Source organism: Moschus berezovskii, chromosome 20, assembly GCF_049115385.1.
Source record: "Moschus berezovskii isolate FMDL1 chromosome 20, NW_MosBer_1.0, whole genome shotgun sequence".
Lineage (NCBI taxonomy): Eukaryota > Metazoa > Chordata > Mammalia > Artiodactyla > Moschidae > Moschus > Moschus berezovskii.
This window is the reverse complement of record NC_142479.1, coordinates 59,652,497-59,680,424: the sequence shown is the minus strand read 5'-3', so window position 1 is coordinate 59,680,424 and position 27,928 is coordinate 59,652,497. Positions and strand designations below refer to the sequence as shown.

The window sequence follows — 27,928 nt, the reverse complement described above, 5'->3', positions numbered from 1 at the left end:
ATTTTGCTATTAAGAGGGGAAAAAATACAGAATCCTTCCTTGGCCTGAACTCTACCCAGTGGAAAGAATACCCTCAAGCCAATGGGCTTCCCGGGTGGCACTAGTGGTAAAGGATTTCACCTGCCAGTGCAGGAGAGCAGGAGACGTGGGTTTGATTCCTGGGTGGGGAAGATCCCCTGGAGAAGGAACTGGCAACCCATTCCAGTATTCTTGCCTGGAGAACTCCATGGACAGAGGACCCTTCTGGACTACACTACAGTCCATGGGGTTGTAAAGAGTCAGACGCGACTGAGTGCACACACAGGAAGCCACTAACTTCCTATTGTAAACTCTAAATGTTGATTCACAGTAATACCAGCCCTTAAGTGAAATGCAGCCTTGTTCCCATTGCTTTTATGTATGAGCTGCTCTTCTCTCTTAGCCTGATTCAGGTGAAACCAGACCTCTGATTAGTATGATGGAAACCCATACTCGTTTGAAATAGGCCAGTTATATAAACCATAGATCAGTCATGCTAGTTCAGTCCTTGTAAACTTGGTAGAAAATTTAAATGTTGATGATGTCTTTAGAACTCCTCCTGGATGAAAGAATGTGTAGCTGGCTAATTCCTTTTACAAACTACTAGAGGCTTGTGACGGAGAAGGCAATGGCAAGCCACTCCAGTACTCTTGCCTAGAAAATCGCATGGACAGAGGAGCCTGGTGGGCTGCAGTCCATGGGGTCGCTACTAGTCGGAGACGACTGAGCGACTTCACTTTCACTTTTCACTTTCACACACTGGAGAAGGAAATGGCAACCCACTCCAGTGTTCTTGCCTGGAGAATCCCAGGGACGGCGGAACCTGGTCGGCTGCTGTCTGTGGGGTCGCACAGAGTCGGCCACGACTGCAGCGACTTAGCAGCAGCAGCAGAGACTTGTGAGAAGGAAATGGCAGCCCACTCCAGTGTTCTTGCCTGGAGAATCCCAGAGACGGCAGAGCCTGTAGGGCTACCATCTGTGGGGTTGCACAGAGTCAGACACGACTGAAGTGACTTAGCAGCAGCAGCAGCAGAGGCTTGTGAAAACCTGTTTCATCCCTGTTTTCTGTGCTGTGAATTCATCATATTTTTTTCAAATTGACAATAATGACCCAAAGCATGTATAGTAGACTGACTAAGATGCAATCCAAAGGCATTTTTATATACAGGAAGGACAAAAACTACTCATTATTAGGGCCAGTACTACTTGTCATCTGTCAGATTTAAGAAATGCTCACCAAATTAGACAAAGAAGAATAGAGCAAGGGATTAATCTATTGTTTTCAGTCGATTTGAACCCCAGTCTCCTTTCAAAACATTTCCTTAGGAATGTAGCCTAACTATACTGCATGATTCAGTTTTCATAGTTGTATTTTTGTCTTTCTAATGGCTGATGGCTAATTTTTTTGTGGCTTGGAAGAAGTACTAATTCTCTCTGGGGTTTTCCTCTTTAGCGGTGGGTCTCGGAAAAGTTCATTGTTGAGGGCTTAAGAGATTTGGAACTATTTGGAGGTAAGTACAGTATGACTTTTAGTCATCAGTTCAGGATAAATATCGCTACCCTTTTCTTGATTAAAATCAATTTATAGACATTAGCAATTCCAAGGGAAAGTTTGTTATATTTATTTGGCTACAGCTGTTATATTTATTTGGTTCTTTTTTGAATCCATGATTCCCCCCATATTGGAGGGCTAATCTGGCAGTTAGTTGTCCTTGGCCTGTCTTGATTGTTAAAAAGCCAGTGTTTACTTAAAAGCACACGTTTCTTCTAAGTATTTGTCGAATTGAAATACTTAAAGGGGAAAAAGTATTTGTTTAAAAACCTCTAGCCTTGAATATTTAAAAAATAAAATTATGATCAGGACAGAGGTAGCAGTGACATAAAATTTATGGTTTTACTGAAGAATCTAGTTGACTTATCTTTTCATGAGACTTAATAGAGACTAAAGAAAAAAATCTGTCAGGGCAAAGGCACTAACTTCCTATTGTAAATTCTAAATGTTGATTCAAAGTAAAGTAGATTTGCAATTTAGAAGTTTAATAGACCCAATCCCTTCCCTTTGGCTATTTTCAAATTGAGCTGTTTTGGGAACTGTGATCTTAATTGAAGGCAAGGAGAATTCCTTTTCTATAAAAATAATAGTAATAAAGCCCCATTCTTTGTGTCTGAACACCACAGATACTCACTTTAGCTCCTGTAGCTAAAGCAATGGCTTATCAGTTTGAGTATGTTGGTTAAGTGATCCAAAATACCCTGAAAGTCTTGAGTAATTGGAAACTCAAACACGTTACCAGGTGGTACCTATTAATTTATCTTCCCTAATGCCACTCAAAACTTTTAGAGTTGAATTATTCATGAACTTTGTCGAAGGGTTGTGTAAAAGACAAATGAGAGTTTAGAAAAACGATGAGTTATTTTTGTTTTGATTATAAAGAATACAAATAATCTACACAATAAAGGCAAGGCTTATGGAACTATATCTGCTCCCATTCTCATTTTCTTCCCATCACTAATGGTAACATGATGGTTTAAAAGTAAACACTGGCATTGATGAAAATTGAGTTGGAAGTCCAGTTTACATTAGTTTAAAATATTCCGGTTATGTGAATTAGATGAATGGATTTTGATTTCGGTGTCTTGAGTGTAGGATTTCTGGGTGTCTTTTGATAATTGCCTAGTCTCTGATCTGAGGAGGATGAAGAAATTGTTCTGTATATCGTTTACAGCTTAATGAAGTGTATATTCAGGTTGATACAGCTTGGGATTTGCCTTCTGCTCTATGAAGACTGGGTTTCATTTCCTTTCACCTGTTCCCCTGGCTTCTTATCTTTGACTGTAAGAAGCCTGTCTTAAGCAACCACTTCTGCCATTTGTATACCAGGAAACTGATCCATGGCACACACAGAAAAATCTTATTTTGATAAATTGAGGCTAATTTACTCTGCAGATATTTTGGAGATGTGTAATCATTCCAGTCCTTTACAGTTAGAATCTTTACTTCGATTATTTTTTAGATTGGAGAAAAGCACAGGTACAGAAGTTGTCCTCTTTTGGAGCAGAAAGTTATTTAAGCCGTCCTTTGCTTTATTCATGTTCACCAGGCGTAGCAGAGGGCCCCAAAGCCCTTGCTTTATTTTCATTCAGAACAGAATGTATCTGACTGAAGAATCAAACTCAGTAATGGTCCCACAAACACAGGTTGCTGTATTAAAACTTCTTTTGTCTTTTTTGGGTTTTTTTGGCAAACCTATTTTTTATTTCCTGTACTCCCTGGGAAATCACCAACAATGTCTATAATTTGATAATGAATTTTTATAAAAGTGTAAGACTCTGAAACCAGCCAATTGAAAGTAATATTGTGTGCTGATGGAAAGTAATTGTATAACTGAAACTATAGCAGTTGAGTCGTCCTCAGTAAAGAATACCCGTAGAATAAGAGTCTTGCCAAGTTTTGAAGAGCCATAGGTTCATGTTTAAAACCCCATGTATCTGCAGCATTTTTACTGTGGATCTCTGTGTGTGTGTGTGTGTGTGTGTTTATATGTGGCACTGCAGGCAGTTTTTGCTATAATGACTTAAGTGGTTTCTGTTAATAAATGTAGTCCTAAGTGCAGTAATTGCTGTTCTGAATGTGGGTGTGTCTTCTGCCAAAAACACAAAATGCCAACAACCAATTTCTCTACTCCAGAGCAGCCTCCGGGTGACACTCGGAGAAAAGTAAGTGATTTCCTAGGCTCTTGCACCATGGCTGTTGCATGGAGTTGACTTGTGGAGCTCTGTTTGGTTTTTTGGTTGGCTTATCATTTTACATTTCTGCTCATCTGCCCTTGAGTTTTATTTGCAATATCATTCTTCTGTGGGGACTCAGGTTTCACCCCGGAGAGATTCTGATGTGTACTTTGAAAACTGAAAAAACATCTCAAGCACTTTTTCTCTCTCCTCCCCCTCCTAGCTCTCCCAATCACCTGGCCACCCTCTCCAAAAAAAAAGAGAGAGAAAGTTTCATCAATCTAACGTGGTTAGCTTGCAGTGACTAGTGGTACTATATTTTCTGTCCTTAGTCAATTAATAATAGATTTCAGTCCACAGAAAGAATATAGATCTCTGTCTAGATTATAAGGCAGGACTTCAAATCTACTTTAAAAACAAAACCCCAGATTTTAATGTACAAAACAGAAAATGTATTATTTTATTGGCAGAAGTATTAAGAATCCTGCCCCACTTCTGACTCTTCTAGTTTATTTACCAATGGGAATAACAGCAGCAAACCAAGCCGTTTCTGATACGGTGAATCAGTGTCTTATACAAAGAGAATCAGAGCCCTTTTCTTCATAGACCTCTTCTTTTCCAATGACGACCTTTGTGCCTTTTCCAGGCAGCTCCAAGGTGGGTGAAAGATAGTGCTGCTGACTAGGAGGTTATTTTTTTAGGAGTTTATCTTTGAGTGAAGCTTGCTTGGCAGTGCCTGTCTATCAGATCCAAATATTTTCCAGTCAGGAGACCAAAAACGTGCACTGTATGAACAGTTAGGTATTTTTCCAGAGTACAGTACCAGTTGTATATAGTTTCTATGTTTTCCCGGCTGCTGATTTTATACCAGAAGTCATCCTGTGTGAAACCTGTGGGAGGTTGAATGTACTTATTTAAAGTTGGGCATTTCATAGATAACGTCTTTGTGTGCTTTGTTGCATTTTGTTTTATATTTTTTAAACAAAGTTATTTAATGGTCATTTCTCGATATCAGTAGCTTATGTATGTTTCAAATGCTTCAGAATGAACAAAATACTTTTCACGGTAGGGGAAACTAAGAAAAGACTGATGGAATTAGTTTCTTTCTCTAGGCAATATGAGAGTACACATTACACTAATAAAACTATGCCATGCTAAGTTTAAAGAGAATGGACTTCATCTGAATTTTGACCTTGTCTAAATCTGAAACAGTATAATGGACTAACTTGCCTTTCTTGTGGGAAAATCAGACCAAACCTCTTTCTTTCAAAATATTATTGCCTTTGTTTGTTTTCCTAAATAAAGATCAGTTTCTCTCTGAGTTCAGACCGTTAAAATCCACAACGCAGAAAGCCTCCGTTTTAGGGTCATTTCCAAGGAGTTGGGGACAGAATGGTAGAGGAGCCAAGCAATCAACACTAGTTCATTTCATAAAATTCCAAACTGCCCAGTGAACTCATTCGTATTCCCAGTTACCTAAAGAATTTCATTTTCTGAAACACTTTAAAGTACTTTTCTGTAGTCAGCAAAGACAGTTGAAATACTACGTTTGTCAAGTTACAAGCTAATCATATCAGTAATTAAATGAATCATTCCATACCTAGGCTCAACAGAAGTATGGCTTTAGTGAATAGATAGTATGTTTTATATGCACTCTTGGCAAGAGAAGGGGAGATGGGTAGTTTTAAGAAAAAGTATCCCATCTGTAGTTTTAAGAGAAAGTATCCCATCTGTAGTTTTTCCAAAGGGAATTATTTAAAATGCATGTAAAAAAAAATTTATCTCAGGACTCAACTGTCTTTCACAGTCCTCTTTTTCAAATTAGAGAAACATAAGGCATTTTGCCTAGAGATCAGAGGAGAGACCTTAAAACACAGTCGTTCTAGATTTGTTCTCATCGGGGCCATATTGTTAGCTGCTAAAATACACAGTACTTTCTCACATGCAGGTGTCAGATTCTGATCTGTAAAATTCCCCTGGTAACAGAGGAGCTAGGGAGTGTGCTGGAGGAGGACTGGCATTCACAGTCTAGGTCTGTATGTTGAGCTGTCTCCAATGGAACGGGCTGGTACGTTTGCTTCTCTTCTTCAACTCATGGGAATAACAAGGTCATGGGCAGAAAACCTCCTGAGTTCAAATGTTGGCTTCAATTTTCTTTTTTTTTTTTCCTTTTTTTGGCCACACCATACCAGGGAAGTCCCATAAATGATTCATTTTTAAGTAGATGCCAGCATGGTTGTATGCATTGGGGAATACATCAGTGAAGAGACAGACAGGCCCTGTCCCCACAGAGCTTATATTCTAGCAGAGGAGACAAGACAGTAGACAAAGTAAACTGCAGTGATCACTACAAAGAAAATCACAATGATCCCAGTGGGGAAAAATGAAGCGAGATGACATAATAAAGTGACTGGGCGCCTGCTTTCCTTTGACTAGAATAGATGACATTAAGTTGCAGCCTTGGAGGTAAGGAAGAAGCACTGATGAGAAGATGGTGAGGGCAGGGAAGGAGCAGGTCAGGAGTGATCCAGACAAAGGGAGAGCTGGTGTGCATTTGCTGTGACCACTTGCTCGCGGGGGTCAGGTGCAGCGAGTCCAGGCAGTGAGGCAGCGGTCGAGTCAGGTGGATCCTCGGAGACCAGAGCAGGGGATGGGTCTGAAAGCACCCCCTGGATTTTCTGTTAACTGGCGACCCTGATTTTCCTGAGGGTAGATTGATACTTGAGAAAACAGCGAAGCAGAGTGAAAATATGTGTAGCAGTTTCCAGGCTCTCCTTGATGAGTGCATCCTGCCGCTGAGAATCTCCTCAGTTGGGGGTCGCCACCTCAGAGCTCTTGGCTTAGGCTTTTTGCTCAGATCGCCACTCCATTTTGTTCTTGATGGTCTGAATCTCTCAGCTGTGTGATGCACCTGGCATGTAGTAACCAGTATCTGGTCTGAAAATGAGACTTTGAAGAAGCTGCAGTGGCTGTTAAGTGATCCTGGAATCTGTTTTCAGAGCATCTGAAAGCACAGCTGCGTGCAAAAACCAAAAGCAAACCAACCTTAACTGTGGATCAGGCTCTATTTAGGAGTCTCTTTTTTATCCATTTTCTCTGTTCCACCTTCTCTGTGGAACAGGAGAACGACCAAAAAGTAGACAGCAGGAGAGGGAGGAGAATAGAATTCATGTTTACTGAATACCTGTGATCCACCAAGCAATGCTGAGCTCTGCACATGTTTCATCTCATCTCATCGTCACAGCAACTCTGTGAAGTGGGAATTATTCCACTGATGAGATAATGGAAATCCCAGGGCTCAGAGGGACTTGCCCAGGGTCACAGCACAAGTGACAGACTGAGTTCAAGTTCAGCCTCTCCCTGGCCCCTAAGCCTTGAGTCTTAGCATTATCCCATATGTTTTGCTTCAGATAGCCTTTACCGAATTATCTTCTCCCAGATTTAACAGATGTGAGACACACAAGGCATCTTTGAGAAACAGGTTAAACAGTGTTAGTCTTCATCAAACTACAGAACTTCTCAAAACCTTTAACATGTGTGCACCCCTTGTGATTGTCCACGAGAAGGAGTGTGCTGCATGTTGTAACTTAACTGGATGTGTAGACTGTTTTTTATGCATTAACTGCCAGGATCAGTGTTCCATGGGGCCTACTTTGGGGAAATCAAAAAATGGTAGAAGAATGGACAAGAGACAGAGGCATTTTCACTCTGGAGAAAATCCACATGGCCAATAAATACATGAAAAGATGCTCAACTTCATTAGCAATTGGAAATGTAAATCAAACCCACAAAGAGAGTGGCAAAAATTAAGTCCAAATACACCAAGTGTTGAGGAAAAGCTGGGTTGACAGAGCAAGAGTATTGCTGGTGAGAGTGTAAACTGATATACCCTTTTTAGAAACCAGTTTGGTATTTTTCTCCTAAAGTCAGAACCTCCAGTTCTCCTCAGTATAAACTTTACCGTAACTCCTGCATGTATGTGTCAAGGGACCCATTCGAGTGTGTTTTTAGTAGCACAGTTCATAATAGCAGACTTAAAAGTAACCCCAAAAGCCCATCAGCATTGGAAGGATAGACTGAAGTTGTTCATAAGATGAATATTACACAGTGTGGCTAAATACAACATTATAGGTGAATCTTAGACATATAAAGTCGATTAAACGAAAACTACACTTTGCTGACAAGGCTCAACTTTGCTTGACTGGGTTCCTGTTAGTTTAAGCACTGCTGGAGACAAAACCCCATTTGGTTTCTTGCACCACCGGCAGCATCAGTGTTTTGAAAGCAGATGTGTTTCAAACGTCAGGGACCCCCCACAAGGTGATACCAGCATGCCAGAACATTTCTCAGTTCACACATTGTGCTGGCTCATGCTGAGCCGAGAGCCTCTCAGTCTTCGAAGACCTTTTCCTAACCAGAGAGCAGGTTTATGAACGCAGCCTACGAAACATGAGCTGGTCTAAGAGTCTTCGTTTCAGTTAGACACACATCTGAAAAAAGAGGATCCAAGAGAAAAGTACTGATAGTCCCTAAATAATACAGATAAATTTAGATCTGGAGGAAGGACACTGAGCCTACTGAACTGAAGGAAGAGCTACTGGCCTACCATTTACTTTTTTGGGCATTTCCCATCAGGACCTCACCTGTGATGCCTGCATCCGAAGTGGTTGAGACCCAGCTTCATCTGCAGCTGCAGTGCACAGGGACCAGGGAGCGGGTCCCTTCTGCTCCCTGAGATGATAGCTGAGACCTGATGGCTCTGTTCCCTGCCTGTAGCCCCATGTGTTAGCTGTTTTCTAGCTTCCCTTGGAAATGTCAGAGAATGACTGGTCTGGCCTCTTTTTTATTTTTTTTAATTTAATTAATTTATTTTGCTGTATGGGGTCTTAGTTGTGGCATGCAAACTCTTAGTTGTGGCCTGTGGGATCTAGTTCCCTGACTAGGGATTGAACCTGGGTCCCCTGCATTGGGAGCTCGGAGTCTTAGCCACTGGACTGCCAGGGAAATCCCATGGCTGGCCTCTTGGTTTGCTAAAGAGGGAGCCTCTTATGGCCAGTAGTGAGATTCAGCGTTTGATCTTTGGGAATTTTTTCATCAGGATCTTAAAAATAGGACCCTAATGCAGCTGGAAATCCAAGAGAACCCCCTACCCACCCATCTCCCTTCTCTTTTCTAAATATGCCTTTCTCTGGACATCCTTTCCCAGGTAAGAATTTCAGAGCTTTTAGCTATGAGCCAGCTAAAGCCACAGCTTTTAGCTATGAGATAAGCCAGTTGTTGGGAAGGACGAGCAAATCAACTGTCAGCTACACCTGACCCTCACCCCATCCACATTTGTAGTTAGCCCTCACACGTACTTTTAATATTAGTGCCAGTGACTGCCCTGAACTGGTGAGACTTTACTTTGCCTTCTCATCAAACAGTGCTGGGACTGCTCCAGAGTCCAAGTTTGTATGTTTGTTTAGATGCCAGTCTCTTCATGGGTCTGAATTACTGTCTTCCCCATTCCCACCCCTGCCCCCAAGTTTCTCTCACTAACCTGTTTTTCTTTTCCTTTAGACCAATGAGGCGAGCTCAGAGTCGATAGCATCCTTCTCTAAGCCGGAGATCATGAGTAGCTTCCTGCCAGAGGGAGGGTGTTATGAGCTGCTCACCATTATAGGTAATGTCCAGGACTGTCATGCTCCAGGGGACTGCAGTGGTCTTTTCAGCATCTTCAGATGAATGTGTGCCAGAAGCTGTCAGCCAGTTAGCAAGATATGTGGTGACAAAACTGGCTTTTTGGGGGAGGGTCTTCTGTGATTTTCTTCTTCGAGGTATGGAGATAGAGATCAATCATGTTTTCAGGAGAGGAGCTCTTTTTCAGTTTTTTCTGCACACTCCTGGTGTCCTGGGCCATCATCAGTTAGAATAGTTGTCTGAGAAGGAACTGATGGAAGAAGAAAAAATCAAGACATAACAGAAGTGAAAGTTTTAACTTGAATTTTCTTTTAAAATCAAGTCTTTTTTTTTTTTTCAATTGATTTCCAATGTTGTGTTAATGTCAGGTGTACAGCAAAGCGTTTCAGTTACTCATATTCATATATTCATTCTAAAATCAAGTCTCTTTAAAGAAGTTGAAAACCGGTGTTGCTCTTGTCCCTGTTTACGGCCTTCTTTTCTTTTAGGCAAAGGATTCGAGGACCTGATGACAGTGAACCTAGCAAGGTACAGACCAACAGGGGAGTATGTGACGGTACGAAGGATTAACCTCGAGGCTTGCTCCAATGAGATGGTGACGTTCTTACAGGTAATCAGAAATGATTGTGACACTTGGAGGGTGGGCTTTTAGTCCCAGTAGTAATTACAAGGCATGTTTACATCTGTCTTCTGAAATAGCTGGCAGGAAACGAAGGTAGACCAAGCCAAGAAGTTAAGGAAGCTCTCAGTGAAGAATCTTGGACATTTGGTATTAAGGATTCTGTAGCACTGCTCACCTGATGTGTATTTCCCTCTTCTCTAGAGACCCCTTGTGGCTCATTTAATCATGTATCTATTACTCAGCGAGGCTAAGTAACTTGCCCCTGGTCACACACACACTAGTAAGTGACAAGCTCCACACTCAGACAGTCTCTTTTCTGGTGCAGGGACGAGGGCCTTAGTCAGTATATTTTAAGTACAGTTGGTTGGGCCCCTTCCCCTTCTTCAGTTACAGCGTTTTTCTGAATTCAGCTCATCTGAAGGTGCTGTAATGCCAGTTCGTATGTTCAGAGTAATTTTGCGGGTCTCAGGGTGGGACAGAAGGTCAATCCTAGCTCAGTTATTTGGAAACAAACACACCTGAGTTTGAGAGTGCGCTGGGCTCTGTGGTTCTTTTCTTCCTCCTTTTCTTCATTCTGTAGAGCTGTGGACAGGTTAGAAGGGGCTGGCTGTTGGGCCTTGGCTCATTTCCCAGGGGCCAGGACCCTGAAGTTTCTGCAGTTCTTTTGTCCAATTTTTTTTCACATCTTTTGTCCAAATTTACTTTAGAATTCCATAAGTCTTACGCTTTCTATAGCTGCTTCTGAGGAAAGGAGCTCTCAACCTGAGGTCACTGGAGAAATCTCTTCTAATGTTTAGTAGTTGTTCTTAATGCGCTCTTTCCATGTTTCCATTCCTAACACTTCCCTTTGTAATAGGAAAACATTTTTGTTGTTATTTTCTTATCTTAAAGAGGAGTCGTGTGCCTTGGCCCTTGAAGTTGAGCTAAGCTTTAACTTCCCAAGTGTCCTCAGACTGCAGTTTGTTTTCATGTCTCTGAGGCAGTGCACTGCCACCCTCTGCTATCTCAGCAGTTACCCTGGAGGTAGGGAATGGTTCTCAGGCCCTTTAGGACTGGCTGGCAGAGCCAGAGTTAGGCAGAAGCTGGTGGAGAGGGCTGACTTCCCTGCAGAGACAGCAGAGCCTGGCTCCTCTCATCCCAGTCCCGGCTGCTCCTGGGATTCTAGTTCCCCGTAGTGTTCACACTGCCACTATCATGTTGCACATTCTCCTCGGTGCCCCGTCGTTCTTTTTTTTTTTTTCTTTTTTTTAATATTTAGCTGCACCAGGTCTTAGTTGCAACATGCGAACTGTAAGTTGCGACATGCGAAATTGAGTTCCCTGACCAGGGATCGAACCTGGGCCCCTGGCGTTGCAGAGTGTGGAGTCTGAGCCAAAGGACCACCAGGGCAGTCGCTGCCCCCTGGTTCTGATCGCAGCTCACCAATGCTTGCAGGGGGAACTCCACGTCTCTAAACTCTTCAGCCACCCCAACATCCTACCCTATGGAGCTACCTTCATTGCAGACAACGAGCTGTGGGTCGTCACGTCGTTCATGGCATACGGTGAGTGGGCAGGGGGTCCTGGCGGAGAGGGGTTCTGAGCACTCTGCCAGCAGCTCGCCCATGTGCCACCGCCCTTCCCTGTCCCCTCGGCCCTCTTCCTCAGGCTCAGCCAAGGACCTCATCTGCACGCACTTCATGGACGGCATGAGCGAGCTGGCCATCGCTTACATCCTGCAGGGGGCGCTCAAGGCCTTGGACTACATCCACCACATGGGCTACGTGCACAGGTGCTTGCTTTCGCAGGCCTCTCACCCTTTACCCGAGCGGTATCTGGGATCGTGAACCCTCAAAGAAATGGTTGAAGGTTGAAGTCAGTGAAGCCAGAGGTTAAATCGAGGCGTGAGTCCTGCCCTTGCCTCTCCTGCCGGCGCGAAGCATTTGCCCTGTCCGTGTGAAGCTGCTGACTTTCTCTTTACCGAGCAGCTGTTTCCTGGGGACTGTGTGAGGGGACTGACTATCCAGCGTGGGCCTCCGCACCCACCCTTCCCTCCTCGGAGCACCCCTTCTGGGGTGTGCTCCCCGGAGTCAGCCCTCAGCTGGGAGGCTCAGGAAAAGACAGAGTGCTCAGGAGATGGTGTTGGGGAGAAGCAGTTCGGGGTAGGGAAGATGAAACAACCAGGACCTCTCCCTAATTCCATGTGCAGAGGAGTAGTTCAGATGTTTTCAAGGCCTAAATGCAAGTTCTAGGCTTACATAGAAGGAAATGCAAGGAAATATTTTTGTGATCTGAGGCGTACCATAACTTCTAAATGTTTTACACACACAAAACATAAGGCCAAAAAAAAAAAAAAGATGGATTTGATTTGATTATATCAAGATTAAAGCTTTCTCTCCAATACAGGGCACCAGGGACAAAGTTAAGAAAGGAGTTAGAGTGTGGAAGCTGTTCATTTTGTCCAAAACTGATTTTGTGAATCCATAAGAAAAGGATAGCAAAGCAATAGAAAAATGAGCAAAGGATGTGAAGTTTATACAAGAGAAAACCCAAAAGACTGATAATGGTCATACGAACAGACACTGTAGTGAGGCTTCTCAGGTGGCGCAGTGGTAAAGAACCCACCTGCCAATGCGGGAGACCTAAGAGACTCAGGTGTGGTCCCTGAGTTGGGAAGATCCCCAGGGGTAGGAAATGGCACCCCACTCCAGTATTCTTGCCTGGGAAATCCTATAGACAGAGGAGCCTGCCAGGCTGCAGCCCATGAGGTCACAAAGAGTCAGACATGACTCAGCAAGAATCAGAAAATCAAATGAAAACAAGGTGATGTCACCTTATGTCCGTGGGGGTCTGGCAGGGATTCAGAGGCTGGGTGAGGGCCAGTGCGGTGAGGAGGTGGGTCTCCAATCGAGACGGTAGAAGGTGGCCCCCTCAGCCAGTCAGGGTCACTCAGAACCGGGGCCATCAGTGCTGCCTCTGGGTGCGCACCCCAAAGAAGCCCTCCCACAGGCACCTCAGGGGATGTGTGCATAGACATCCGTGTTCATATTCGTGCCGATTAGAGTCAACATGAGTGCCCCTTCCTAGAAGAATGGATTAGTAAATGTCAGACCCCACTCCAGAGTGCAGGTGGCAATTAGAAGCAACAGTGAGGTGTATACCGTTGGCAACACAATGGCGCTCTGAAGCATAACCCTGAAACATGGGCTGCCTGACACGGTGCCATTAGGTCAAAACAGAAAATGCGTGCGAAGCAGTAGTACACTTCATGAGAACACCTGCAAACAGAAAGTACAGATTAAAGTGGAGGAAGACACTGGAGGAAGCAGTGGTCTGTGAGCATAAGAGAGAACTGGAACAGAACATGAGTAAGTTTCAAAACCTGGTAATGTGTAAATGGGGTCAGGATGTTTTTTCTCTTTCTGTATGTTTGAAATTTTTCACAAAAATACATGTTCATGTATATGTAATACATATGTATATGTGTACTCAGATATTATATGTATGTATATGTTGTTTAGTGGCTAAGTCACATCCGACTCTTTCGCAGTCCCATGGACCGTAACCCAATAGGCTCTTCTGTCCATGGGATTTCCCAGACAAGAGTACTGGAGTGGGTTGTGCCATTTCCTTCTCCAGGGGATCTTCCTGACCCAGGGATCAAACCTCAGTCTCCTACTTGGCAGGTGGATTCTTTAACACTGAGCCACCAGGGAAGCAGTAATCTGTATGTATGTGTATAATACATGCCCCAGGGGAGAAAGCTGACTGGGTCTAGTTTGTGAAGACAAAGGTTTGTGCTGTGAGGGCCTCCTCTGCCGCCCGGTGACACACACCCCCGCCCCCCAGGAGCGTCAAAGCCAGCCACGTTCTGATCTCCGCTGACGGGAAGGTCTACCTGTCGGGTTTGCGCAGCAACCTCAGCATGATCAGCCACGGGCAGCGGCAGCGTGTGGTCCACGACTTCCCCAAGTACAGTATCAAGGTTCTGCCCTGGCTCAGCCCGGAGGTCCTCCAGCAGGTCGGTGCCCGGGATCTCAGGAGCCCCTGCCCCCACCAACTCGTGATATCGCCCCCCCAGGAGGCCTTCAGGAAGTTCTAGGGATGGGGGGTACCCTCTGCTTCTGAGCGGAGTCGGGGGTTCTTGGAGAGAGGGCTCCCCTGTTGACTGGTAGACCTGGGAGGCTCCTTGCAGCACAGGTGTGCTGTGTCCCTGGCAGATGATGTCATTACCCCTGGCGGGTCCTCAGCTGCACTGAGACTTCCTTCAGAGATGTTCCCATCCTGTGGGAAGAGACAGCACCAAATGCTCGAGCATTTGGTACTCTCTCTGCATCCCTATGCTAAGCAGAGCACTTCCTCCTGCTCTCACATGGCCTTAGCCAGACACTCATTCGTTCTAAAATAGCAGCAACTCCTCAGTGTACAGGTGAGGGAAGCCTCGCAGCTCGTCCCGATTTGGGGAGTTTCTGCTCCACCTGCTTCTTTGTCTAAGAACAACGACCAAGGCTCCAGTGGAGTGACCTGTGGCTCTTCTCTCCTGATATAGAATCTCCAGGGTTATGATGCCAAGTCTGACATCTACAGTGTGGGAATCACGGCCTGTGAGCTGGCCAATGGCCACGTCCCCTTTAAAGATATGCCTGCCACCCAGGTGAGCCTGCAGCCAGGGATCTCCTTCTGTCCTCCTTTCCTGTCTGCCTCCCACAAACGCTTGTTGAGGACCTGCCACGCTCTGGACACCAGCCCAAGATGCTAGGATGAACAACCCAGGCCTTTCCTTCAAGAGCCCCAGTGTGGGTGGGGGGGGGGTAGGGTAGGCGGTGGGGATAGTTGTGTAACCTGTGTAACCGTTTACTTGTGTCTGTGATAACTGTGGTGGAAATGGAGCCCGGGAGGTGGGGGTCACAGAAGTAAGCACTGCTTATAATCAAGGTCTGGAGCCCACATACCAGGTGTCTATTTTTACTTTTAAACTGACATTTTTCCCCCCAATTTTTGGCTGCACCACATGGCATGTAGGATCTTAGTTCCCCAGCCAGGGATTGAACCCATGCCCCTTGCAGTAGAAGTGTGGTCTTAATCAACTAGACCGCCAGGAAAGTCCCTGAGAAATTTTTTAAGTTTATAAAATATGTTTTGTTTTTTTACCTTGATCAGTATACCTGGAAGCTGCTGTTGTTCTTCAGATACTAAGTCATGTCCAGCTCTTTGCAACCCCATGGACTGCCACACGACAGGCTTCCCTGTCCTCCACCATCTCCCGGAGTTTGCTCAAGTTCATGTCCAGTTGAGTCGGTGATGCTGTAGAAGGCCGATTTCTAATTTAGAATTAGACTTCTCAGGTTCAGCACTACCACGTTCCAGTCAATACCTTTGCAACCTCCAGCTTCCTTCTGTTCATGCTCCCCCCAATTTTTTTCATTTACTTATTTTTAGTTGGAGGATAATTGCTTTACAATAGTGTGTGGGTTTCTGCCGTACATCAGCACGAATCGGTCATCGCTGTACACGTGTCCCTTCCTTGAACCTCCCTCCACCTCCCACCCCATTCACGCCCCTTTGAACTGCCTGATGCCCGTGGCTTCTTGGCACAATGCAGCCAGGAGTCTGCATTGTCTCCCTTGGAGCTAGACTCAGGGAAGAGACTTATCCAGGTCTTGCCAAGTCCAGGAAGTGGACTTGGGTCGTTTGGGCAAGGATTACCTGGGGCCCAAGTTCCTGGAGCATGATCGAGACCTGGGAGGAGGCGGTGGGGGCCGGGGGGAGGTTGTGCCTGTTGAGTGAGCCTATCCTTGAACCCACAGATGGCCTGCCCCGTGGGGATAGGGGCGGCTGGAGAGTGGCCAGAGGGCAGCTCTAGAGGAGGGAAGCCGGGGAGGCTTCAGGGAGGGGACACTTGAGACTTGAAGGCAAATAGAAATTAACTAGGTGAAGAATGGGAGCTTCCAGTGGAAGGAAACTTTTTGGCTGAGGGAACAGCCTGTGACAGACCCAGTCAAGAAAGAATAGAATCTGAGGACAGGCTGCAGTATGAGTGCTTCTGCGGGGCTGCCAGCTGGCATGGCTGGAGAAGGAAGCCCAGGCAGGTCACGAGGGACTCTGTGGGCCAGGCCAGCGTGTTCAGTTCCTGTCCTAGGGCATGTGGAGAACTGTCAAAGGCTTCTGAGCACAAGAGTGATAGCATCGGATGCATGTTTCAGAAAAGTGTCTCGCAGATGGATGAGCTCTGGTGGACTAGACAGGAGGGTGTGGGTGTCTGTCTAGGTACAGAGTCGAGAAAATCAAAGTAAGACAGTGACAGGCCTTTTCCCACTTCGGTCTTTGCTGCCCCCGAATCACTCGTGTGTTTGGGGAAAAGTGGACTCGTGAAGGAACTCTGTGGTCCTTCCGGGGCCCTTCAGCCCGGCCTGGCTCTGTCCTCCCCAGATGCTGCTGGAGAAGCTGAACGGCACGGTGCCCTGCCTGCTAGACACCAGCACCATCCCTGCCGAGGAGCTGACCATGAGCGCCTCGCGCTCGGCGGCCAACTCAGGCCTGAGTGAGAGCCTGGCCCCCAGCACCCCCAGGACCTCCAACGGCGACTCGCCCTCCCACCCCTACCACCGCACCTTCTCACCCCATTTCCACCACTTCGTGGAGCAGTGCCTTCAGCGCAGCCCAGACATGAGGTGCGCCTGCTGGGCTTGGGGTGGGCCTTGTGGGGGACTAGGGAGGGGCAGGGGTTGGAGAGGATGCATCTGTCCAGGAAAGGTCTGGGTTCCCTGGAGGAGTCTGAAGTCCCCACAGCGGGAGCGGGTGGCACAGGGTTTGCCAGGAAGCCAGCCTGGGTCACTCTAGCTGTTGTTTCTTGAGGAGCCGAGGGAAGGAGAGGGGCCTTTGAGGGTAAGGCGGCAGCAGCAGGATTCTGGAAATGGCACAGGGGTGATGCTGGTCTCTCTCCTTCCTCTGCAGACCAAGTGCCAGCACCCTCCTGAACCATCCTTTCTTCAAGCAGGTACAGTAGCCTTCCCTGGGCCCCCTGGTGGTGGCTTTCCTTGCTTGTGGCTCCAGCCACCCTCAGTCTTTAGATATTGTCTAAAGTTTTGGGTCTTTAGATATTGTCTCCTCCTCCCTGGTGGAGGCTCAAACGGTAAAGAATCTGCCTGCAGTGTGGGAGACCCGGGTTCAGTCCTTGGGTCGGAAGATCCCCTGGAGAAGGGAATAGCTACGCACTCCAGCATTCTTGCCTGGAGAATTCCATGGACAGAGAAGCCTTGCAGGCTACAGTCCATGGGGTGGCGAAAGAGTCAGACATGACTGCATGACTAACACTTTCATTTTCCTGACGGGTCAGAGACATGACCATGTTTCCAAAGTCCATTAAAGGTGCTGCTCTTTCCTCTCCCCTTAGAGACTCCTGCTTCTAGCAGCCTGTCTGTCCCTTGCCCCACCACATCCTGAGGCTCAAAGCAACAGGATCCACCCTCAACTCTCTCTCCTTCCCCAGATCAAGCGACGTGCCTCAGAGGCTCTGCCTGAGTTACTCCGACCTGTCACCCCCATCACCACTTTTGAAGGCAGACAGTCTCAGGATCACAGTGGGCTCTTCGGCCTGGTAACAAACCTGGAAGAGCTGGAGGTGGACGATTGGGAGTTCTGAGCCTCTGAAGAAGGTGCACGTTCTCTATCCTGGGCTGCATGTGCCTCCGGGATCCTTCCCGAAGGCTGGCCACATTCCCACCCTCCTGGGGGCAGATGGGGCGGAAAGGACATTTTCACCAGGAGAGTTGGCTACTTAGGGACTGGAAAGGCAATTCTTGGAGAAAAACTTTACTGCTTCAAGGCTTTTGAGACACGAGGGAACCCCAACACCCAGGGATCGGGAGGGGCCAGAAATCTAACATTCCCTGTCCTGTGAGCTCAGGTGACCTGACCTCTGCAGAAGGAAGAGACACTGTCCTGTCCTGGCTATGGGGGTTGTGAAGTCCAAGCCCAGGGTTAGACTCACCTGGGGAACTGTGCGACTTCTTCCTATGCTGGCCCTCCCATCAGCCTAGTTCCATTTTTCTCCCCTACTCTCAGATCCTATAGGTCCGTGGAGGGACCCCACCCCGTTCCCCCAGGCCTCTCCCTAGTAACTGAAGGACAGGGTATTTTTTTCTGTTTAAGCACTAGAGTAAGGCTTGGGTGGTCCATACTCCTTTCACTCAGCCCCTGACACCAGAAACCTCACCTTGGTTCATCTGGGTAGCTCCTTCCTTTCCCACCAGGAGTCCATCTAACTGTCTCCTGCTGGCTGCCTTGGTGCTGCCCAGCCTAAGGGGCTTAAGTGCTTATGCCATGTCAGTTTCATTGCCAGAACAAATTAAAAAGTTCCAGAGAATCCACTGGAGAGTGACATCGTTGTGCGTTGGCCATGCAGGCTCAGACACAAGTCATCCCGCCCTGGGTTCTACCATCTGAGAGCGTCTCCATGCATGCCCGTGGAGGCATAGCAGTGACCTTCACAAGACAGCCTCACAACACACGTTTCCTTTCAAACCCGTGATAGATGTGTCTTTAATTATCTGATGTTGGGACCATTTTAGCCTGTAGCCATCAAAACACTTTGGAGAAGGAAGGGTCTGAGTGCTGGCCCTTTCTCGAGACCACGTCTGGGCCAGTGGAGGCCAGGCAGAAGAGGCTCCCTTTTGGCAAGAAAGGAGGTGAAGGGGGTTGTTTTGCAACAGGACTCGTGGTGTCTCCTTACCTTGGAAACTAATACTCAGAGAGCAGGTAATCTGAGACCCAGACCCGGTCCTCCCCTCCGTCCTGGCTGGTGGCCAGGAGTCTGGGCCAGGGGTCAGGGGCTGACCTGGGTCTCCTCCACAGTGCTTCCTCCTGGCCTGCGTGCACCCCCGGCCGGGCCCCTTCCCCTACCCGTCCCTCAGGGTGGGTGCCCCTCTAGCGAGCTCCGGCACTTCAAATGACAAATCAAGGAAGTGCCCCTCCCGCTTCCCTGTAGCTGCTTCACCCCATCGTATGCCCTTGCTTTGCCTTTCCTGAGAAACTATAACGCCACTTTGCAAAAGAAATAGAAGACCTCTTCCCAGTTACAGGGGTTAAGGAGAAGGCAGGACCCTGGAGGGAGCGGGGAACTGAAATGGAGGTGGTGAGCAGGCCAGCTCACACTTATTTCCACCCCTCCTGCCCAGCTCTGTTTTTTTTTTTCTTTAAACCTCGAGTTCCCTTTTCTTTACACCATTATCAGCTTGTTTTCTTCCCTCTGGTCTGCTTGCTTCACCTTGCCATCAGCTCATCCTCAGCGCCCAGAGTGCTGATTCTGTGGGAACTGCTACAGCTCAGCACACCGATGGTCCTGGGCAGGGCAGGGGGGCCGAGGGGCCAGGCGGTGCCCAGGGCTGCTCCCCATACCTCCGAGGGCTTCACTTTTCTCACATCACCACAACCCCCTTGAGAATCAGAAGACAGGTGTGGAAGCTCCGCGGGAAAAGAGAGGCCCCTTAACAGTTTCAGTTCTCACACACCCCATCCGGGGAGGCCTGAGGGCTGCAGCTCAACCTGAATGTAAATCTTCCTCCAAAGAGGGACAGGGGTCTAAGGAGAAAAGTGAACCACGGGGAGGGTGCCCTGAGGCAGCCATGGGAATAGCCTGGGGCTGGGGCGCCCGATGCCTCCCTCACTCCCCTGCCAGGCGGGCAGCGCTGAGCCCTTCTGTTCCTGACAAGTGTGTGGGCCTCGCTCTGGAGCCGCTCCTTCTGTTCCTGCCACCATGTGGGCAAGAGCTATGTTTAGGGCTGTGCTTTGTGAAACAGCTTCCAGCCGGATGGCAGGCGCAGCTCAGCAGTCCCTGGTGTCCCTGCAGAGGTGCCATGGGTACAGGCTCCCCTGTGCTCCTCGTGGAGCTGAGGAGTTAGGTGCCTGGCCTCCTGTGTACCTGGGACTTGCGGTGCCCGCTGGCTTGGCCACGGGGACAGGGGTCCGGAGGCCCAGCCTCTGACGCCAACCCTGCTGCTCGGCTTTGTCACTTAAACTAGTCACTTCAGATCTTCAGGCCTTGCTCCCTGTGTCAAATGAGGTTGGATGAACCCAGGTTTGTTTGAAGGCTGGAAATCTTTCCCTGGAGGGGGTGCCCTCGACCTCTCTCGGGCAGCGGTGCCCGCTGGAGCCGGGAGTGGGGGTGACTAAGCCTACAAAGTCGGGCCCCAGAGACGCTTTGGGGCGGCGGCCTCGCGAGGGCCGCTGCAACGGGCACCGCAGGCGCAGGCTGCCGGGAGCCAGAAGGGGCTGAGGGCTGGTGGCCACGGGGGCCGGCGGCGCCGCGCCTCGCGTGGCGGATCGCATGCCCGGCCGCCCCTGCCATCCCGGCGTCCGAGGGGGCGTGGGAGCCGCGCGGGGACGCTGGCAGGGCCCACGGAGCGGGGGAATGGAAGCAGCCAAAGGCCCAGGCGCGCCCAGTTATCCTTTGCCGCCGCCTCGTCGGGAGCGCCATTTGTCACCCGAGTCTCTCTCCACCTGTACTCGTCCCTGTCCCGAGGCCTCCGGCGCGGACCCTCCGGCTCCGGTCCCTGCCTCGGTCCAGAGCGGGCCGACGGGGCGGCGGGTTTTGCGAGGCGGGCGAGCGCGAAGCCCGAGGGGCGGTGCGGAGCGCCGGGGCGGCGCGGGGGGCAGACAAAGGCGGGGAAGACAAAGCGCAGAAAGGGGGTCGGCGGCGGCGCCGGGGCCCCGGAGGCGGCACCGGGCGCGGCGGAGCCAATGGGCGGGCGCGGGGCGGGGGCCGGGGGGGCGGCGCCGCGATTAGGCGGCGGCGGCCGCGGCCGCTCGGGGACCACTGGCAGCGGCGGCAGCTCGCCCCCGCGCGCTCCTCGCACCCGCGGCTTCCCCCGGAGACCGACCCCCGCCCCGCGGCCCAGGCCGGGGCCCGGTGAGACCCGCGGGCGGGCCGGGGGAGGGGCCGGCCTCCGGCTCGCGATTCGGGCGGCCCAGGTGGGGTCCGTGGGCGCAAGGGCCGCCGCCCACGGGGTCCCGACGCCGAGCGTCTCAGTCCGTCGCCCTCGCCCGGCGTCCGTCCCCCGGGCGGGGCGAGGGTCCCCTCGGCTGGGGCCGCCGGGGTCCTGGGTCTGGGGTCCGGCCCACGCGGGTTCGGAGCGGAGGAGCGGGCGGCGGCTCGGCGGGGCGGGGCGGGTGGCCCAGCCCGCGGGCGCTGTCCAGGGGCTGGGTCCGCCGAACGGAGCGTACCCGAGGCCCCGCACTGGGCAGCTTCGGGCCGGGGTCAGGCCGGGGCAGCCGTCTCTGGCCGCGGCCCCACTGGGGCCACCCTCCTCTGACCTCCCCTCGCGCCGGTCGGCGTCCGGATCCGCGAAGCGTTCGGGCAGCTGCGCGGAGCCCCTCCCCCAGCCGCTGCCCGCTCACTCCGCTCCTCCCGGGACACATGGTTCCACTCAGGGACCCCTGCCCCCTGCGAGCCGCGTGCGGGCCGAGCGGGCGAAGCGGGGGGTGGGTGAGGGGCGGAAGTGGCGAGACCCAGAGCAACAGGAAGTGACTTAGGGAAAGTCCCAACCACAGCCCCCCAGCCCCCTGCCTGTAAACACCCCTGCCCCCACCCTGCGGGCTGGGAAGGGTTTGTAGGGCCCTCCCAACCGACTTCCCCTTGCAGAACCCAGCGGGTGCCGCGTCTCCACACGGGGCCTCCATCGCCTTCAACGAGCCATGTTCCAGGCCGCCGGAGCCGCCCAGGCCACCCCCTCCCATGTAGGTGATCAGCCGGGGTGGGAGGGCACTGCATCCCCTCAGGTGTCTGGCCTGAGCGTGAAGGGACGCGGAGCGGCCTGTTTGCCGGTCTCCCTCCCTTTCCCCCTTGAGTGTCCCTGGGATCTGGGCTGGTGATGGTCTAGGGCCCTCCTCAACTGACCCTGCCCCACCGGCGTCTCTCTCAGGAAGCCAAAGGTGGCGGTTCCAGCAGCACGGTTCAGCGCTCCAAGGTAGGGCCCCGAGGCTGGGCTGTGCGGGGAGGAAGGGGTGGGCACTCGTCAGGCCCCTGATGGAGTCTCTCCTGGAACAGTCCTTCAGCCTTCGGGCCCAGGTGAAGGAGACCTGCGCCGCCTGCCAGAAGACCGTGTACCCCATGGAGCGACTGGTGGCCGACAAGCTCATTTTCCACAGCTCTTGCTTCTGCTGCAAGCACTGTCACACCAAGCTCAGGTGCGCCCCCGCCCTGCCCCCGCCCCGGCCCTCCTGACCCGGCCTGACCTGACCACAGTGTTCTGCTTCTGCAGCCTGGGCAGCTACGCGGCACTGCATGGGGAATTCTACTGCAAGCCCCACTTCCAGCAGCTGTTTAAGAGCAAAGGCAACTATGACGAAGGCTTCGGCCGGAAGCAGCACAAGGAGCTCTGGGCCCACAAGGAGGTGGACCCTGGCACCAAGACAGCCTGAGGCCCCTCTGGCTGTCCACTCCCTCCTCCCCGCACAGAGGGCCTGGAGCGGACAGCGGGAGTGGTGGGAGAGAGACTGGCCGGCCGGCCCGGGTGAGGGTGGAAAGGGGATGAGGCCATTTTGCTCAGGCAGAGGGCTGCAGCGGCAGGGCTCTTCTCCAGGATTCCTTCCTTCTTCCTCAGCTGGTGGGGGTTCGGGAACCAGGATTGGGGTTTGCTCACCACCCTACTTCCTGTTTCTTTCAGCCTACCCCACCTCACCCCAGGGCCCCCCTGGGAGGCCCTCAAACTCAGCTTCCCTATCTAGGTGCCTTTTCTCCAGCAAGGAGTCAGCATGCCCCCTCAGGGTCCCAAGCTCCCTCACTGCCACCTAGGGGCCTGTGTGGTCCCCACATCTCCCCGTCTACCTCTGCCCTTAGCCTGGTCCTGAGCCATGGAGACTGGAGGAAGGTGAGCCAGGGTGCCCCCTGCTGGGCCTCTCCCAATGTCCCCCAGGACCCAGTGGGGGAGGGGAGGGGAACTGGAACAGCTCTGGGCCCCCTCCACCTGTGGAGGTGAGGCAGGGCATGCCTATCAGGGCCGGGACCATTCCACAGTTCGGAAGCAGCGGAAGGGAAAGCACCCGCCAGGCTGAGAGCCACAGGGACTGGTGGGGGGCTGGCAGGGCCACATTCCCCCTCCTCCCACTTCTGCCGGTTTTGACTGTTGTAATCAATCCTATTTTAAATGAGTTTCGACAGATCCTGACTCTGTATTGTATGGCCGGTGGGGGGCGGTTTGCGGCAGGAAGGACACACCACACAGAGGTAAAGGGGGACAGCATCAGGCCAATGCACTCCTGGCCTTGATTGGCGGTGGGGGTTGGTGGTCAGGGTGATGGGTGTCAGGGATCTTATCAGGCAGCCTGAGAAAGGGGGGTGTTCTCCCCAACCAGGTCTCTCCATGCTGTCAAACTCAGCGAGTTTGAGGACTGAACCCCACTGGGTCTCAGCCTGTGTTCCAAGGTCGGGCCGTCAGTGGGTGACAGTGCTGAGCCTCACCTAGATCCTCTTTGTCCTGGAAGTCAGGAAGGGGTGGTGTGAACCAGCGGGTCCAACAAGTTGTGTCCAAGAGCTTAGTCTCTGCCCTTTCCTCAGCAGGGAGTCAGTGTGCCCCTTCAGGATCCCTCTTCCTTCTGCTTTTCCAGCTCCAGGGAATGGGGCAGTCATGGTCACCATCCCAAGTAGTCGAAGGAGAAACAGTTCTTCTGCTTCTCTTGGGGACAACAGTGTACAGTGGCACAAACAAGGAGGACCTAAGACCCCACCCCTCGGGAGAATACAGACAGAAGTCTAGACTGTCCTGCCCCAGACTCAACTGTCCTGGTTTGCCCCAGCTGACTGGAATGTGTAAATTGGCAGAACAAGAGGGCAGACTCATAGGGGATTACCCGACCCTAACCCTGTACACGTTCTTAAGTTCCTAAGTGCCCACAGAACAGGGCAGGAAGCAGGGCCTGAAACTCCGGTGGTAGATAGGCCAGTGTGCTGTGTTGCCCTTGAAGTGACAGAGCTAACAGGAAGCAGAGTTGGCACTCTGAGCCTGGGTGCCAGAGCATGAGGGGAATGCAGAGAGCCTCACTCAGGGCAGCTCTAACTTCTGCACCAGAGGTCTCAGCTGGGGACAAGGATGGTCCTCCTCTGCTAAGTAACTTCCAGAGCTAAGTAATCAGATCACCCAACAGGAGCTACCAGAGGTGGCTCATGGCGGTACCTGCCTCGCAAGGATGTGACTCCAGTCAGCAAGGACTTTCTGGGGCTGGGAGGACTAGTGGATGCCACAGAAGTCCTGGGAACTGAGCCACGGTGACGCTCAAGTCGGGTGAGCTGACAGTGTCACCTCAGGAAGTCAGCTGTGGTAGGACCACCCTCAGTAGATCTCCGAGGATTTAGGAAGAGAGGGTGCCACCTCTGAGCTAGCAGTGGTACCAGCCAAGTCCCACCAACCCAGGACCCCTCTGGGAGTCATTTCTAAGTTCTCTGCTGAGGGACACAAGCTTGTTGACAGGCAGCATAACCTGACTTCTCCCAGGTAAACACTTATTGCCTCTACCCCACAACCAAAAGCACTGCCACAGGACCCCTTGAGTATAAATGATCCCTTTTATTGTAAGTAATGCACGACACTGGCCTGGCTTTGCACTGCAAGCCCTCGGTCAAGATATAGTCAAATAACTATGGCTGCAGGTTCTTCTGCACGATCCACAATTCAGACACACAGCTGGGGTGGGCAGGAGGGCAGTGGAGAATGGACTGTCCCCAGCCCTGGCCTCTCCATGTTGGGTTGGCCAAGGCCGACATACCCCACGGAATGATAAGCAAATGGTGGCATGGCCCTTCCCACAGCCAGCCTGGGGCTGCTAGGAGACGGCCCTTCAGATCCTTTGGGCCAGGCCATCCTAGGCCCCACAACTTTTCATCTGGATTATTTAATAAAAAAAACAATAAATTAAAATTAAGCAACAGCTTGGTCCTGAGGATGCTGAGCCAGCACGTCCACAGTTTTTGGCACAAAAAAAAAAAAAAAATTCAGGGTCTTGTTTTTTTGGAGTGTAGGATTTGTTGGCTTGTTGGCAAATTCCTTTTTACAAACACATTCCCTGTGAGGTAAGACCCCGGGGGTGGGGCTCTGTGAGAGCCTGAACCTGGGACACAGAGTCGTCTCATCTGGCACCGGCACCACTTTCCTGTTGGGGTCGGGGACTGGGGATTGGGGTGTGGGCCCAAGAAGAATGCTACAGCCATCAGGACGGGGTTGTGGAGAGGCCGAGCTGCCAATCGGCAGCTTTGGTCGAGACAAGGGGCCGGTCCCCTCCCTGGGCAAGAGCCAAGGTGGAGGCAGGAGCATATGCTCACTGTCTTCAGAGGGCCCGGCTGGGGTGCCTGACGGAGGCCCCTGGGGGGCAAGGATGGAAACAAGGGCCCAGGCCCAACTGGCACCGTGCAACACACATTCCTGCAAAACCAGCTGCTTTCGTTTGCTCTTCTCTCTCTTGAGGCGTCCATCACCTGTAACAGTCTAGAATTGATATATATAAAAACCATCAAATATGATCTGAGATATAAATTAACAAGTACAAGGCCTCACATTACATGATGTGAAAAGGCTAAAAACAGCGATAGAAACTACATTCATAAAAGTGCATCGTCAACATACAACGAAGGCTTTGGCTTTTTCTGGTGCCCGTGGGGGAGTGGGCATGGCTGGCAATGAGCTGCCTGGCGCAAATCCCCAGCTCCTTGGAGACACCCATCCCTGGGCACTGGCTTTTTTTTTTAACAACAACTCCCAAGGAAACTGGGTGTTGAGAGGGAGGAGCTCTAGCAATAGGCACATTTTGGAGGGGAGGGGCCGGAAGAAAGGACCAGCGCCCAGGCTGAGGTAAATAAGGCCGACTCTAAGCTGCTTGAAGATACTGGCTCCCTGACCCCTGCTGCCATTCCTCCCCCAGGGGAGCGAGAAGGGAAAGGGGCTGAGACCTCATGGGGATGGGCAAGGCTGGCCACGGAGGAACAGAGCTGCAGGTTCTGGACACAGGTGGTGGCATCACACAGGCTCTCCCTTCTACCAGGCAGAGCTCTGGCCTAGCAGGTCACAACCCACAGACAGCCTGATATAACTCCCCGGCTCTGCGGAATGCTCTGCTCAGGGTAGCCAGCCGGCTCAGATGCCCTCACGGTATTGTCTGTCTTCTCTGCTCCGGTGGGGGAACAGGTGCCAGCCAGGAGCACAAGGCCTGGGGCCATGACCCTCAACTCTTTCCAATCTGGCCCGAGGCCCCAGCCCACAGCAGGGGTACTCAGAGCCCAGAGGGCACACGAAGTCTCCAGTTTAGAAACTGGGTACAGCATAAGAGTGACTCCAACTTGTAAAACACAGACAATTGCATTGACAAAACTGGGTCTCCCCTCAGTGAGGGCAGTTCCACGTCTCAGGCCCCTGCTTGAGGGTGTGTGTTGGGGGCAGGGTCATGGGGGCAGGCAGGACAGGCTCCTCCTTCCCTGAATAAGGCAGCATAACAGTTGCTTCATTCATCTTTGGTAAAGGACAGGGGCTGGCAAAGCTGGCCTGGGGCTCCAGGGAGAGGGCTGCCCAGGCCTCTGTTCTCCATTGGCTGTGGGGTGCTGGGCTTTACCTCAGGCTTGGGTGGGATCATCCAGCCCAGAGATGCCCTGGTGGTCTCTAGACATGGGGAGGAGAAACAAAGTAACACTCTGAATGAAAGTAACACTATTCAGACCCTTGTGTCCATCCTGTGCCCCAGACTCTCTCGGGTCTGGTACTGATGGCCATGTCAAGACACAGCCCCGAAGCTGGGGCCCTGGGTGCCTCGCACACTGTTCCAGCTCCTTCCCCTCCAGGCTGAGCTGAGGACGCTGGCGCTTCGGGTCTGGCAGGCTGGGAGCTCCCAGTCCGTGAGGCTGCAGCCGCCCTCCCTGGCCCCAGGCCCCAGCAGCAAAAGGGCACAGACAACGCTGGCTGGACTCAGCTCTGTGGTCCATGGCCCTGCCTGGGAGAAGCAGCAACTTTGCTGAGCCCCCCAGCAGCCCCTCGCCCATGCAGAAGGGGCGGCCGGCAGCAGTGTGGCCTTGAGAGCTCAGTACACGAGCTGTGCAAAGTGGTGTGTGAGCAGCTCCTCGGCCGAAGGTCTCTGGCGGGCCTCCACAAAAATGCGCCTCAGGAAGTCCCGGCCATGCTCAGAGATGTGGGAGGGCAGCTGAGGGTTGGTGGGCTGGGTGGCGATCTTGAAAATGGCGGCCATGGCTTCATACTCTGCCCAAGGTGGTTTCTCTGTCAGCATCTCCACCACTGTGCAGCCCAGGCTCCTGGAGAGAGAGAACTCCTGCGTCACCCCGCAGCCAGCCCCCAGCTCCCAGCCACCCTGCACAACACTGTGAAAGGAGGTGCCTTTCTCGAAACACACTGAGGCACGATGGGCCAGGCTGGGGGCTAACACCCCTGAAGTGGGCCCCCACGGACAGAAGAGGTTTCACAGCCCTGTCAACTTCGTCCACGTGGGCTTCATCAACCTGCACCCACCCGGCTGCTTCCTGGTATCAGGGGGAACCACTGAGCATGTGCAGAAAGCGCTCTGAAATAACGGTACTGGTTTCCTATTGCTGCTCTAACAGTGACCACGAACCCAGTGGCATAAAAAAGCAGCCTGAGTGTGTTACTGCTGTGGAGGTCAGACGTCTAAGGGCAGTCTCACTGGGCTGAAGTCAGTGTGTCAGTCAGGACAGTTCCTTGTGGAGGCTCTCAGAGGAAAGCCTGTCTCCTGGCCTCTTCCCACTCCTAGAGGCTGCCTGCGTTCTCAGCTCACGGCTCCTTTCTTGTCTCACTCCAGCCTCTTGTTTCCTTTGTCACACCTCTTACTACTCACTCTAATCTCCTGCCTCTCTTTTATAAGGACCTTTATAAGTATACTGGGCCCATCTGGATAATCC

The 27,928-nt window shown here is 51.3% G+C and overlaps 3 protein-coding genes across 20 annotated transcripts in view; 2 read left to right on the top strand and 1 right to left on the bottom strand.

The window, feature by feature from the left end:
- Positions 1-18,395, top strand: part of STRADA (STE20 related adaptor alpha) — a 28,608-nt gene extending 10,213 nt beyond the window's left edge. For 8 of the 14 annotated variants that reach the window (XM_088829213.1, XM_088829211.1, XM_088829214.1 and 5 more), the window contains 9 exons: positions 9,307-9,409; positions 9,915-10,036; positions 11,483-11,591; positions 11,695-11,818; positions 13,876-14,047; positions 14,576-14,680; positions 16,456-16,697; positions 16,981-17,023; positions 17,516-18,395. In XM_088829213.1, coding sequence (XP_088685339.1) covers positions 9,307-9,409; positions 9,915-10,036; positions 11,483-11,591; positions 11,695-11,818; positions 13,876-14,047; positions 14,576-14,680; positions 16,456-16,697; positions 16,981-17,023; positions 17,516-17,668 — 1,173 coding nt within the window. In that variant the 3' untranslated portion in view covers positions 17,669-18,395. Of the gene's footprint in view, positions 1-1,471; positions 1,530-3,706; positions 3,736-9,306; positions 9,410-9,914; positions 10,037-11,482; positions 11,592-11,694; positions 11,819-13,875; positions 14,048-14,575; positions 14,681-16,455; positions 16,698-16,980; positions 17,024-17,515 lie in introns of those variants that run through there. The other 6 variants (XM_088829210.1, XM_088829208.1, XM_088829209.1 and 3 more) reach the window with 2 other exon arrangements.
- Positions 18,396-20,774: 2,379 nt separating this feature from the next.
- Positions 20,775-23,183, top strand: LIMD2 (LIM domain containing 2). Of its 2 annotated transcripts, none has more exons than XM_055408191.2 (5): positions 20,775-20,932; positions 21,665-21,759; positions 21,945-21,989; positions 22,070-22,209; positions 22,284-23,183. In XM_055408191.2, exons 2-5 carry the CDS (start codon positions 21,718-21,720, stop codon positions 22,441-22,443), a joined length of 387 nt encoding a protein of 128 aa, XP_055264166.1. In that variant the 5' UTR covers positions 20,775-20,932; positions 21,665-21,717; the 3' UTR covers positions 22,444-23,183. The 2 variants fall into 2 exon arrangements, with proteins under 2 accessions (XP_055264166.1, XP_055264167.1); XM_055408192.2 differs by having other exon boundaries at positions 20,853-20,994.
- Positions 23,184-24,564: 1,381 nt separating this feature from the next.
- MAP3K3 (mitogen-activated protein kinase kinase kinase 3) overlaps positions 24,565-27,928 on the bottom strand; it is a 58,992-nt gene continuing 55,628 nt past the window's right edge. For all 4 annotated transcript variants that reach the window (XM_055408180.2, XM_055408181.2, XM_055408182.2 and 1 more), the window contains one exon: positions 24,565-27,307. In XM_055408180.2, coding sequence (XP_055264155.1) covers positions 27,079-27,307 — 229 coding nt within the window. In that variant the 3' untranslated portion in view covers positions 24,565-27,078. The remainder of the gene's footprint in view (positions 27,308-27,928) is intronic.

Bases quoted from the DNA above. Each gene is read 5' to 3' on its own strand.
- LIMD2 (XM_055408191.2), top strand. From the start codon at position 21,718: ATGTTCCAGGCCGCCGGAGCCGCCCAGGCCACCCCCTCCCAT. The intron at 21,760-21,944 runs GTAGGTGATCAG...CGTCTCTCTCAG, and splicing joins CCCAGGCCACCCCCTCCCAT to GAAGCCAAAGGTGGCGGTTC. The intron at 21,990-22,069 runs GTAGGGCCCCGA...CTCCTGGAACAG, and splicing joins GCACGGTTCAGCGCTCCAAG to TCCTTCAGCCTTCGGGCCCA.